This window comes from Capra hircus, chromosome 22 (assembly GCF_001704415.2).
Source record: "Capra hircus breed San Clemente chromosome 22, ASM170441v1, whole genome shotgun sequence".
NCBI lineage: Eukaryota > Metazoa > Chordata > Mammalia > Artiodactyla > Bovidae > Capra > Capra hircus.
In genome coordinates, this window is record NC_030829.1 from 47079427 (window position 1) to 47092391 (window position 12965).

The 12965-nt window shown below is 55.5% G+C and overlaps 1 protein-coding gene across 1 annotated transcript in view; it reads right to left on the reverse strand.

The window, feature by feature from the left end:
* The window catches only part of CACNA1D (calcium voltage-gated channel subunit alpha1 D), a 169413-nt gene continuing 156818 nt past the window's right edge, over positions 371-12965 (reverse strand). The window contains exons 39-46 of the mRNA XM_018066674.1: positions 11598-11714; positions 10504-10871; positions 9731-9757; positions 8328-8477; positions 6990-7159; positions 4015-4136; positions 2910-3230; positions 371-2377 (exon numbers count right to left, since the gene is read on the reverse strand). Of these exons, the coding sequence (XP_017922163.1) occupies positions 2084-2377; positions 2910-3230; positions 4015-4136; positions 6990-7159; positions 8328-8477; positions 9731-9757; positions 10504-10871; positions 11598-11714 (1569 nt within the window). The 3' untranslated portion in view covers positions 371-2083. The remainder of the gene's footprint in view (positions 2378-2909; positions 3231-4014; positions 4137-6989; positions 7160-8327; positions 8478-9730; positions 9758-10503; positions 10872-11597; positions 11715-12965) is intronic.

The window sequence follows — 12965 nt, forward strand, 5'->3', positions numbered from 1 at the left end:
AGAGTAAGACCAACACTTGGTGGAGAGATGGCGTCCAGAACGACGGTGACCGTGGGTTAGCCCTTTAGGAGAATGGTGCTGTCTGCAACTGGCATTAAGTTACCACTGGCACCAAAGGTGCCACGAGAATAAGAGAAAATCTACATCATTACAGCAGTGCCCTCACAGAGCGCCTGTTCCTCCGGAGGCTGTTGCTGGCAAGCGCCAGCTCTGTGCAAGGAGAGCTCGCAAATACAATAAAATTATTACACGGCTTTATTCTGAAGATTGTTTTGCATTTTAATAAAAAAGAATTTATGTCAGGAAATAGTCATTTACAAACCTTGAAGTTTTTGCCTGGATCTGGAGTAAGAATGTCTTTAAGAAGAGGTTTGTAAGGTCTTCATAACAAAGTGTTATTTACAAAAAAAAAAAAACAAAAAACAAAAAAACTAACATTAATAGGTCATGTATTCTTTAAAAATTTTGAACCAAAAACTGCTACTAGTCTTTTTGACTGCAGGGAATCCCTGCCACGGTAACTCAACAAAGTCGGCATAATTCTGTGAACAGAAAAGGAAGCCTTGATGGGTCTGATGATCCCAAAGTGGGTTTTCATCGAGAATGGGAGTGAGAGTGCGTTCTAGGGAAAACTTCAGCCCTCATTCAGTTGCATATAAAAGCCCTCAAAAAGAGCACACAGCATAGCAATGTTTTGTAAAAAGGCAGCAATTCGGTTTGTACAGACCCCGACGTCTAGTCCTGTAAGATCCTCTTCTGCCTCCGCGGTCCCCCAGCCTCCAGCACTCTTATTTCCTCAGATGCACAGCCTTACCAGTCCCGGGGGGACAGCAGCAGAGAGACTTCATTCACCACTGCCATTATTTCTGCACCAGAAATGCCAGAATATCATGAGAACACCATGACCGTGAATGAATGCCACAGGGTCCGAGTAACCAGCTCGACCTCCTCTGCAGTGAACTCATCGGAGGGGTTATTAAAGGAAAACAAAAGACAGTTGCAACCCATGGTGGATCAAAAGTTACAATATCAAATCACAGAACCCCTGCCCAAAGAAAAGACTGCAAATAGTCCTCTGGAATCTCTTGTGTAAAGATAGATTTATAGTGACTCAAAATATTTTAGAAAAATCTCTGTAGTGTCAAGTTCTTCTGAACTAAAGATTGTACCCCCAAAAGATTTTTCACTGAATAAATGAGAATTGGCTCTGTTTCTTCTATTATACTTCTGTATAGCCCAAGTAAAAATACTAACAGTTTCTAGATTTTAGTGGGGAACTACAGTTATTAGGACCCATGGATATTGCTGCATTTCAAATACGGAACAATAATTACAAAATATAGACCATCTCTTTACAAATACAAATTATAGTATATTACAAGTCATGTACAGTAAATCTATAATTTTTAAACAAACTAGCGTATCTAAGTTTACCTGGTTGCGAGTGCAGTGTTATTCCAGTTTACAGCTGCCCTTAGCCTGACAGTCAGAAATCCGACTGTCGGAGCGACGCTCTCCTGCCTGTAAACTGGCATCACATCCCAGAAAACCCTGCTTACAGGGTCCTGCTTCCCCTCCCAGGATGACGGCTGGTAGGCTGGTCCTGATGTACACACTGTATTTCAGAACAGCTGAACAGGAATCAGGAAGCAGTGTGTTTTTTTTGGGGGGGGGGAAAGGGTTTAAAAATGGATATGCTGGGCCCAGTGAGCGTCTGATATGCTAGACCGATGGCTGAGGTAATGACACAGGTGTGGTGATCGTCATCACCTTTAAACCTTTCCCACCCCATGCCTGCGGGCGGCAGGCGAACGCTCTGGACAAGCCAGCAGGGCTCGTCTGACCCTCCTCGCTGGTCCTCTCCAGGAGGGCTGGACCCGCCCTCGCCCACACAGCTGGGGCACGGCTGTCCCCTGCCAGGTTTATGGCTTCCTTGAGGCATGACATCACTTGTTACAAAATTCTAACTGCGAATAGGGACTCCACGCTAGTGCCTAAATTCTCCTAACTACGAGGCACTTTTCCCCTGGCCCTCCGGTGCCCCACCTTGAGGCCAGAGCCTGTCAGCGGCCCCCTGGAGGGGCTACAGGGTGGTGATGCAAATCATCTCGTCTGCCAGGTCCTCCTCGTCCCTCCCAGGGTCCGGCTCCTCGTCGCTATAGCCAGGCCCGAAGTCCTGGAGCTCGTAGTCTTGCCTGTGTGAAACGGGGCCCACGTCTCCATTGGCCCGGGGATGCACGTTCCCGTTCAGCAGGTTGCTGGCTGCACTCTCCATCTCGTCGATGGTTAAGTCACAGGCGTCGGCGATTTCGTGTTTTGTCGCCGACACGAACTTTGGGTCCCTCGCGTACCGTCCTAAGCCTTCAGATATCAGAACCTGTACAGAGAAGAGGATCAGGGGCATAGACGCAGGATGACAGAAAGACCACCCCATGCACTGACTGCACGATATGCTGTTGGGACCCAGTCAGTCCTATTGGCAAGACCCCATTCAGGGTAACTAAGCCTGAAGGTACGTGGGGGTCTAAAGGAGCTCAAACACTGCACATGGCCCAACAAGAGTGAAACCCACGGGGGACAAATGTTTCAGAATAAACAAGTCATATTTCTGGGACTAACATACACAGTCCTAGGTGCAGCCAGCTGATGAAACCCACCAGGGGTGGTGTTTCTATGGTTTGGTAGCTAAGTCATGTCCGACTCTTGCGACCCCATGGACTGCAGCATGCCAGTCCCTGGTGGCTGGCATGACGTTTTTATACTTGTGCTTTAAGCACCATCCTTGCTGCTAAGAAGTGGGTGGTTATCCAGGTTCGGAAGAGGCATCCTGGCTCTGGAGCCCACCCACCCTCAGGACCACCTCCCCGGTGCCACCGTCCCTCCCGTGCAGACTTCGCAGCCACACTCACTGCCTCCACCAGGCTGTCGGCACTCCTCTGCTTGTCGCTGTTCTTGCTGTGGAAGCTGCTGGGGACGGTCAGGCTGGCTGGTGTGAACGTCCGATAGGAGACGCTGGGCTCGTCCGTGTACCATGAGCTGCGGTGCAGGGACGGGAGGCTGCCGTTGACCTGGTCTGGGGCCTCTGGCCGCTCGACCTGGATCAGCGGGGTATAGCACGGCGTCCAGTCCCGATACGACGGCGTGGCCGGGGGGGTGGCCCACGACCGGGTGGAGTGGCTGGGCGAGTACTTCTGGGCTTTACTGGAATCTAGGCCGGCGACTGCCATGATCTGAGGAGATAGAGGAAGCGGGGTGAGGTCCTCAGGGGTCCCAGCCTCAGGTGCCCTCAGAACAGGCCAGGCTCAAGGCCCTGGTTTATAGGGGCTTCCAAAGGATACAGCACTCTGAGTAATTCAATGAACTGGCTGTAAAAACTTGGCTGTCTAGCAGACTGTGCTTTCTTTTGCCCCCAGTCTATCTCTTGATCCCCAGGTGGTAATCAGTTATTCATGAAATTGCTTAGAAGCATGAAGACGACACACAAGTCGTGGAGTACAAACATGCCACCTGGATGACTCTGGGTTTGAATAGGGAAGTGCACTTAGGGCAAGCTGACGGCACCTAGCGCTCAGAGAAGTGGGTTGGTTCTCTCTCAGGCAACTCGTCTGCAGCTGGCACTCTGCTTAGAAGCACTACTGGGTACAAGCCTGCTTCTTCCACCTACAGCGGTGCCACGGCAGGCCTGTCCTGCATCCTTCTCTGCAAGGGGCACAGGGGACAGTGAGGCCAGGTCTGTGGCCAAGTCAGAAGCCAGGACCACCCAAGGGAAGCACACACAAGCCCGCGGGGACCCCCGTGCCTACTTAGTGTGTGGCATGTGATGCCTGGGGCCTTCCCAAAGTTTGCCCTCCATCCACAACAGAGTAGGACACAGCAATTAGTGTAAAAAATGGAAGGCGAAAAGGGACAAGGTTGGCAGAAAGACCAGAACAGAAACTCTGAGGCGGCAGCTAGTGTTTATGTGCTCAGGACACTGGGGTCCCTTCCCTGGAGCTGCCTGGGGGGCCGGCTCACCTGTTGCTGCATCAGGTGCAGAGGCAGGGCCGTGCGGGGCTGGAAGGCGGGCGACGGCGGGACCTCCTCCTGGCTGCTCTGCCGGCGCAGGCACTCAAAGTTGAAGGAGGACCTGCGCGGGGCTGAGAAGTGAAGCACACGTGTGACACTGGAACCAGCGGTCAGGCCCTGGGCTCTGGGGGTCGGGGCGGCCCACCTGGATGTCCAGCAGCGGGGGCCCGGGAGGAAGCAAGCAAGGCATCCAGAGAAAAGCACCAGGCACGGTGGCGGGGGTGGGGGGTTGTCTCAGAAGTTCAGGAAGAGAAAGCAGCCCAACTGAGGGGCGTTTCCAAAAAGAGCAAGTTAATGTCTCGGCCCCCACACAGCTGTTCTCTCAGGAGGAGCCAGAGAGCCATGCTCTGACTCGGGGCCCCTGGCCCTGCACGTGGCAGGGACGCAGCGTCTCAGGTCAAATACATGACCTCACTGGAGAACCCACAGGTGCCTGCCGACTGCCTGTGCTCCTCTTCCCGAGCATCCCTGGGGCCGGAGTGTCCCGTGGGTGCTCCCAGGCTGTGACCACCCTTCTGTCTGCTACCTGCCGTAACAGCTCAGCCAGATAACAGGCAGATCCCCTGTGGGGCAAAGACCCAGCTTCCCTAGCCGGGAAGACAGAACACATAGGAAAGGACACCTTGAGCTACAAAGAATGTGGCTAGTTGTCTTTAATAGACCACAAACAGGCTTCCCAGGTGGCGCAGTGGTAAAGAATCTGCCTGCCGATGCAGGAGACACAGGAGACACGGGTTCGATCCCTGGGTCAGGAAGATCCCCTGGAGAAGGAAATGGGAACCCACTCCAGTGTTCTTGCCTGGGAAATCCCATGGACAGAGGAGCCTGGTGGGCTACAGGCCATTGGGTCACACAGAGTCAGACATGCCTGAGCACCCATGCATGTCCTGTTAACAGCCACTCCAAACAGAGGCTTCTAGACAGGCTGAGTGATGACAAGGTGATCCAGGCTCGAGGCCCCCCAGGGTGCCAGGCCCAGGAGATCAGTCTAAATTCTGGGCCCCTGTGCACAAGCCAGAGGGCTCCCCAGGACACCTCTTGTTACTGGTGGCCTGCAAGGCAGCACTGAGTCACCTTGACATTCCTTTCTTGAACTCTGCTTTCTAAGCTCACAGGGCATTTATCCTACCCTAGCACAACTCCACACACCCCTGACTCTTACACTGGAAAACTGCAGGGACCAGCCTGGGGAGCCCCTGTGGGCATCCTGGGAGGCACATGAAGCAGCAGAGCCCTCTTGGTGGAGGTCTGGCTCCAAAAGTGCATGGATACCAGAGATAGCCCATGCCAGCCACTGCTCAACTGGGCGGGAAACCCTACAGACAACCAGCCTGTCTCGCAGGCCTGTTGTACACCATGCAGCCTTGCTGGGCCTCCTGGTCTAGCTGCTTCTGGGGAACATGGACACCTGCCATCCACTCCAGATGGCCTTCCTCCCACAGGCTGCCCGGGGCCAAACTCAAGTGTTCTAAGAGAAGGACAGGGTTCCCAGGTTAGCACCACCTCTAGCTTCCTCCTGGGTCAGGTGGTGGGACCAGAGGCTCAAGCCAAGAAAGGAAAACTACCACCTCCACCATTCAGAGAGCACCTTTCAGTTTTGAAAAGGGATCCACCTATGCCTGTCATCTTATTTGCTCTGCACAACCAGCCCTAATGCAGAGAGCAACCTCTCTGGAGCTGAGCACATAGGAGTTCCATTGGTCTCCCTGCCCCAGATCTGAATACATGGGCAGGAGAGCAAATACAATGCATTTTACCTATTCACACTTATAAATAAAGAGCCACTCAGGGTCCTTGACTCACAGACGATCATGACCACCCAAGGGGGAAAAGGCGGTCACAGGAGGGCAGTGGCACTCACGGGGCCCGGGGCTCAGCCCCACCTGCACGGACGCCATCCAGGACTGACAGAGCTCAGCACTGCTCTGTTCAGCAGCTTCTGTTTGGGGCTGTGAAATTAAATATTAACCATGGATATGGGTCTGACTGCACTTGCCCACAGGACGCTGACAGCTGGGGAGAGACAGGCCTGGGCACCACCCAGCTGAACTTGTTACTATGCACAGAGATGGCAGACTCAGAGCCGATGTGTCTCATTTATTTCTGGTGACTGATTAGAGTCCTACCCCAAAATACACCTCATTCCTCAGCAAAGCCATAAGTGGATATCCCTTAACCATCAGCAAAATGTCCACGTGTCCAGAATCAAGCTGCCCAGCCAGGAGATGGCAGGAGCTGCTGCTTCATCTCTTTCCCCAGCCCACGGTCCTCACTGGGGGTAACCCAGCTCTCTTGGCAGTATTGGTGATGCGACATGTACCCGAAAACCAGCTGGCCCCTGCCCCTTCTCTGCAGGACGGGATTCCCCGGCCCTGGGATGGGAGTGCCTACCCTAGCGGTCACCACCAAGGCCCCAGCAGGGGCACTGGCAGACCAAGGCCAAGGCAGGGGAGAAGAGGGCAGTGAGGTGAGACAGGAGGAGGCATGGGCACCACAAACCCTCACGCGCTCCTCGGAGCCCTGGGCCTTGGTAAGAGGCTTGGGCTCAAGTCCACTCAGCAGGCAGGCCCATCTGGGGAGTGAGCCTGTCGACACCATGGCGCAGGACTTGCCTACCCATCAGGGCAGACCCCAAGCTCAAAGGCAACGATGATGCGCCCAGAAAGCCCTGCATCAAGTGCTACAAACTGTGCAACCATGGAGCCCACACTGCCTTCCCTGTTTTCAGCACTGGAGCGCTTCCAGCCCTACCATGTGGCACATGGATGAGGAAGAAAAGAAAACCAACAGCCTCTCCATCCAGGGGGCTGGTGTTGAGGACTGAAGGCCCCTGACCATGTCCGGCCCACCCCCCGGGCTGGGGCAGGCGGACAGACACACTACCCTCTGCGAGCCTGGATCCCAAACAAAAAATCTGGCCTCACATGTAGGGGTAGGAGGTAGTAGGCGTCGCCTCGGAGACCTCCGGGAATCGTAGCCAACGGGCGAGTCGTCGTCCTCTGAGAAGCTTTGGGGGTGATGGTAGCCTCGAGGCCGCTCAAAGTCCAAGCTGCTGCCAGGGTACCGGTTATAGTAGCCGCAGCCGTAGCTTTGCCTGGTGGCCAAGAAGGCCAGGAGAGAGAGCAGGGGCACGTGAGAGACCAGTTAACAAGCCCACGTCCACAGTCCACTGCCGCCACCTTGGACACAGCAGGACTAGCCGAGAATGCACCCCTCGGCTCCACAGAAGATTCTAGACGGAGGACAAGGGCTGTTACAGGAACACTTCGGAGGGCAGGCCTGTGAGGAGCAAGGCGCCTATGCTTTCCCTCCCTGAGTGGCCTCAGTCCTGGCTCAGATGTGGACTGTGGGTGCCTTGCAGGCTGGGCTAGCCCCACTTTCCCCCAGAGAACCCTCTCCCGAGGGGCTACCAGTGGCTAGGTGGTGGCGGAAGGGTGGCGCCTGGGACAAGAAAATGCATGAATCACAGTCCCCACTCTCAGGGAGCAGAGCCAATACCCCATGCACACAGAATTCTAATGCAGGCTGGAGAAGGTTAACGCTGGAAGACAGGGCTTGGGGTGGGCCGTGAGCTCTAGGGGTGGGGGTCCTTTCAGTTCCAGTTGGGGGAGGGAGGAGCAGGCCCTTGCAGGGGGTGGGGTCAGGCCAGCAGAGGGGGAAGAGCATCCAAGGCATGGTGCTCCGAGCCACGGCCCTGAAGAAGGAAACTGAGAATGTGGTTGGCTCAGAACCAGTGGTTCCCGAAGTCAGACATCCCGAGGCCCACAGGAGGACAGGGTGGAGAGTAGAGGGAGGGGGGGTCTGGCTGTGGCAGGCCTGGAGCACGAGGCTGGCATTTAACACCATCTCAGAGGTCAGAAGGGGCCTCGCCGCACAAACACGTCCACTTCGATGGGCCCCATTCACGGTGAGATGCAGTCCATGGGGAAGAGGTGGATGGCCTTCGTGCCCCTGTACCACCTGCTATCCATACGTGTCCTACAGCAAATGCCCACTTTACCCCACCCACCCTTCTTCAGGACAGAAGCCCAGGAGGCTCATCTGCTGAGTGAGGCCCCTCTGACCTCTCACCCCCTCACCTCCCTCCAGGAGAGATCCCCTTATGGGAGCGAGAAGCAGGAGCTGTTCGTGAAGCCCAGCCCAAGCTCTGGGCTGATGAGCCCCAGCCTTCAGGCCTGAGGAACAGCCCCCGCTCCACCACTCGCCAGCCTGGGGACCGTGCCCCTGCTGCCAGGGCAGGCCCTGGGCGATGGAGCCCTTACCTGCTCCCGGTGGGTGAGCTGTCATCCTCATAGTACTCCTCGCTGCTGAAATATTCCTGCTCCCCCGGGCAGTGGGGGTCCCTGAAGTAGCCGTGTATCTCCGGGTCCTCCCGGCAAATCGTCGGGAACTGCTCGTCTCCCGAGTCAGACCTGCAGTGGGGAGAGAGGGGCTGAGCGGCCGGGTGGGTGGCGGCAGCTCCTCCGGCCGTGCCTCGCGGTGGCCAGAGCATCCCTGCCCGGGGAGTGCTCCTGCCTCAGGGGGGCTAGACTCTGCTGCTGCCTCTGGCAGTGGTGGTGGACGTGTGTGTGCATGCCTGGGTGGAGGGATGGTGTGTGTGTTGTGGGCGGGGGTGGGGGGGAGTGTGTTGGAGTGTGTGTATGGGGTGTGAGGGGTGTATGTGTGGGGGGAACTGTGTGGCTGTGTGTGGTATGTGTGTGTATGCACGTATATACCAGGAAGGGCTTTCTCTCTCAGTGCCTTGATGATGCCAGCACCAATCCACTGCCCTCAGAGGCTGCCTGGGAACCAACAGAGTAGATGTAGTTTGGGAAAGCAGCAAGAGAACAGACCTGGAGACCTGGAGCGATGGGCTCCAGGGCTGCCTGCTTGGGTCCCCGGGAGGCACAGGCCCCGGGCCCAGGGTAAGTTCAGAGCCTGGAGCTCCTGACCTAGGAAGGCTGACAGGAGCTTTGTGTACTGTGTCCCAGGGAGAGAGACTCTCCTGGACAACACCTGTTGCATTTTCCAAAGACGGCTCTGACCCAGGACGGTCATGTGATGACGCCCTGAAACCCAGAGGTCCTGGCCTCAGCCCTCAGGGCAGGCAGCCTGGTGCTGTGCTGCCGCTCCTCTCCAAACAGAAGACTCTGGGTCCTCCAAGCTCTTCACCATCTCCCACCCTCCTCCAGCCCCAATGACTTCCCCCTTGATGATCAGTAAACCCAGAGGTGGATCGTCCCCATCCCCAACACAATGACCATACCACCCACAAGTCCACTGGGCTCAACACACGGGGAGCAGGGCGCTCTGCATATAGGCAGATGAAGAAGGCCCTGCTCTTCAGGAGGTGAGGGGTCACGCTTTCACAAAGCCCCCACAAAAGGCTCAACCCCACAGAGCAGAACGACTGCCCAGCTTCACGGGTCTGCTCCCCCAGCACTGTGCTGAGGCCGGTGGGGCTACAGCTGTGGGCACGTGGCATGGGAATGTGGTCCCCTGGATGGTAACCCAGTCTCTGCAGATACGGATCTGAAAGCTCTGCATCCACAGCCCGGGGCCAGACCACCCTACACTAGGCGAGCTGGCTCTCAGGGCATGGTCACCTCCCAGCACTGGAGAGGCCCTCTGGTCCCACCAGGAACACACAGTATTTAACACATAAACACAGGCAACGAGCACATACCTAATGTAAGTTTCATAATAGCGGGTTCTATCCAGGAAACGCATAACATGGGAGGGAGGGAGAAAATAAAAGTTAAAATATTTCCAGCGAATTTTACACAAAGGATATATCAAGTTACTCCCCAGAGCCGGACTCAGCAAACTGTGGTTCCCAGGCCAAATATAGGCCATCATCTGTTTCTCTATGACCCACAAGCTAGACTTTTTAATGGACTGGCGTGCTGCAGTCCATGGGGTTGCGAAGAGTCGGACACGACCCAGCGACTGAACTGAACTGAAAGGACTGAAACAAAATCAAAGGAAGAAAAGTAGTTCGTTGCATGTGACTATATGAAGCTGGCATTTTACTGTTCACAAAGAAAGCTTTATCAGGACGCAGCTGCACATGTGTCTCTGTACTATCCATGGCAGCCTTCTTGCTACAACAGCATAGGTGAGTAGTCACAGTAGAGACTGTGTGTGCTCCAACTCTAAAACGTTTACGCTCTGGCCCATCACAGAGCAAGCTTGCCAATGCCTGTCCCTGAGTCTGTGGGACAGTTGGGGAAGGTCGAGTTTGCAGATGTTGTATTAAGGGGCAGGCTGCAGGCTGGCCTGTGGCCCTTTATCCTTTGGGACCATCACGTGGCCAGTGCCTGCTAGGACCTGAGGGTACTCACAGGTGCTCATGGAAACACCCACAAGGAATCCCCCACCTCTGCTGGAGATGGAGTGAGCAAGACCTGCCTGGGGCCAACAGTATGTTACCAAGTGCAAACCCATTTGAAATGTTACCTTTTAATACTGCACCTTCTGTGAGGCTCACGGCCATGCTTGTGGAAGGAATGATGCCCATTTTCAGACACAAGATCAAGGTTCCCAATGCTGGGCCGCTTTCCAGGGGCAGCTTTGCACATATTGGCATTATTGAGATTGGCATTTGTTGAGCTGGGAACTTGCTTTCCTATGGAATTATGGTTATGATGGTTATGACACACCGAATTTCCTGCTGGAGGAAACAGCGGTTTCTCAGTATCACTTGCAGGTGGAATTGAAGGCCTTTGGACATGCAGGGGACGGTGGGTGGTATTGGTCTGCTGAAGGGAATCTCTCCTATCACTATTAACATGATTGACATGGTTTCCAAGCAGGGCACCATTTCTCTGCAAAATAATGGGAGACAACACCAGGTAATTTAACAAATATTTGATGCAGGCTAGCTCTGTTAGGTCATTTTTTTTTTCTACATGAAAAACAAATTCTAGGTAAGCTCCGTAGGATCCCTGGAAAACAATCTGAGTGTCTCAGTGATCGGGGTGCTGAGCTGTGTGTGTAGCTGCTGGTCCCCCTGAAATGAGGAAGGTTACCGATTCCTGAGCTGGGGAGCAAGCACGTGGCTGTCACTCGAGGGGGCTCTTCCAGTTGCTCCGAGGTAAGCGGACTTTCGCCCAGCAGGGCTGTTGGTGGCCCCAGCAGCTGAGGCCAGGCCGCAGGCATGTCTCTGGGCCAGGGGCTAGGAAGCAGAGGGCCGGCTGGCAGACCAAAGAGCCAGCCCGGTGGGGAGAGAGCAGGTAGGGAGGGCCAGCAGCCGCTAGAAGGACCCGGGATGCTCGTCCACACCAGCCAGTGGTTGTGGCCAAGCTCCTCCGAAGTGGCCAGTGTGCGGCAGAGGAGCAAGCTCAGAGGAGGAGCAGGCCTGGCCCTGGAAGGGGTCCTGGGGGGATGGGAAGGGTCTGCTGCGGAGGGGAAGGCAGGGTCCATAAGCCCCTCTAGGCCTGAGGGCTGCTGTGCGTCCTCCAGGCTCTCTTGCAGATCATTAACTGCCCCAACTGGACTCCTGCCCTGCTATTTCCAAGTGGCCAGTGTGTAGCTAGGCGTGGAATAATTACTTTGAACACATCTTCTTCTTCTTCTCGTTTTGTTTCCTCTGGCTCATCATCTTGCAAATCGCATGATATAGCCCGCCGGATTTCTGGCCCAATGTCATGCAGTGTCCTTAATCCCGCCTAGATCAATGAGAACGGCAAAACCAGTTAGATGACACGGGTGGCCAGGGCGGGGGAGAGGGTGGGGGGCAGCCTGGGTCCTGGCTGTGCTCCTGCCTGAGTCAGTCGTGGGAAAGGAAGGTTTCTCCAGAGGAAGAAGTCAGTCCAGGGGACTGACCACTTGTCTGAATGCCCCTGATGGTGTCCCTGTGGGCTCAGGGATATAGGGTGTGGTCGGGAGTTCAAGATGGCCCGGGCTGGGGTGCTTGAGGCCAGTGACCTTTCCAAACACCTCCACTCGCAGGGAACAAGGCCTGGTTACCAGTACTAGGGTCTGCCATAGCCAAGAACCCAGGCCCAGGTCTAAATGACAGTCCGTGGAAGCCTGGCGGCAGAGCACCACCTCCCAGACCTCAGGTGGGGCGAGGGGCACAGCCTGGCTGTTCTCCAGTGCGGGTAGGCAAGAGGGCTCATTGACCGTGTTCCAGATGAGGGAGTCGAGTGCAGGGGCCAGAGGGCGAGCAGACCAAGCAGCCGCCCAGGCCAGTGGTTCTGCTTCAAAGCCATGGGAGTGAGGGATGACACACACGCTGCAGCCACAGCACACTCAGGACCGCAACACGGTGGACAGACGCGCACGGACCTGGGCCGCGGGCAGCGCCGGCTTCCATGGCCCGTGGGCACCTGGTCTGCAGCCTGTGCTCAGGCTGAGAATGGCCGGTGCTTAGGTCATCCTCTTGAAGACCACAAGACACTGAAAGACCACAAGCCTCTGGAGGTGGTCTAAGGCCAACCAGGTGAGCCCTTCAGGCCCCTCACAGACATTCTGCACTTCCCCAGGGCCCTTGCTGCCAGCCTGCCTCACCCTGGGCCCCAGGTTCCCTAGGGACAGGGCCTGGGAAAAGGCCTCCCATTGTACCTAACTGCGTTAGGGAAACATTTAAGATGCTTACAGACTATCTATGGGCAAGGGGTAGCTCTTGGCTCCAGGAAAATTATGTTTTCACCGAAGACTTGGAGAAAACCGGCAAGCTTAATAGGGACAGTACAGTTACTCAATCCTTTGCCACAAAAACACTGGCATCTCAGAGAGGCGTTTCCTCCCCACCCCATGTCTAAGGTCACCCGTCCTGTATCCAGGCAGCACCCCTTAAGGTGCTGGCAGTCTGTCTGCACCTCAGTGGCCACTAAAGGTGTGGAGGACGTCTGGGGTCTGGCTGTGTGGGTCTCCATCTGCAGCCAATGCTCCCCAATGTGAGGGCAGTCTACAGA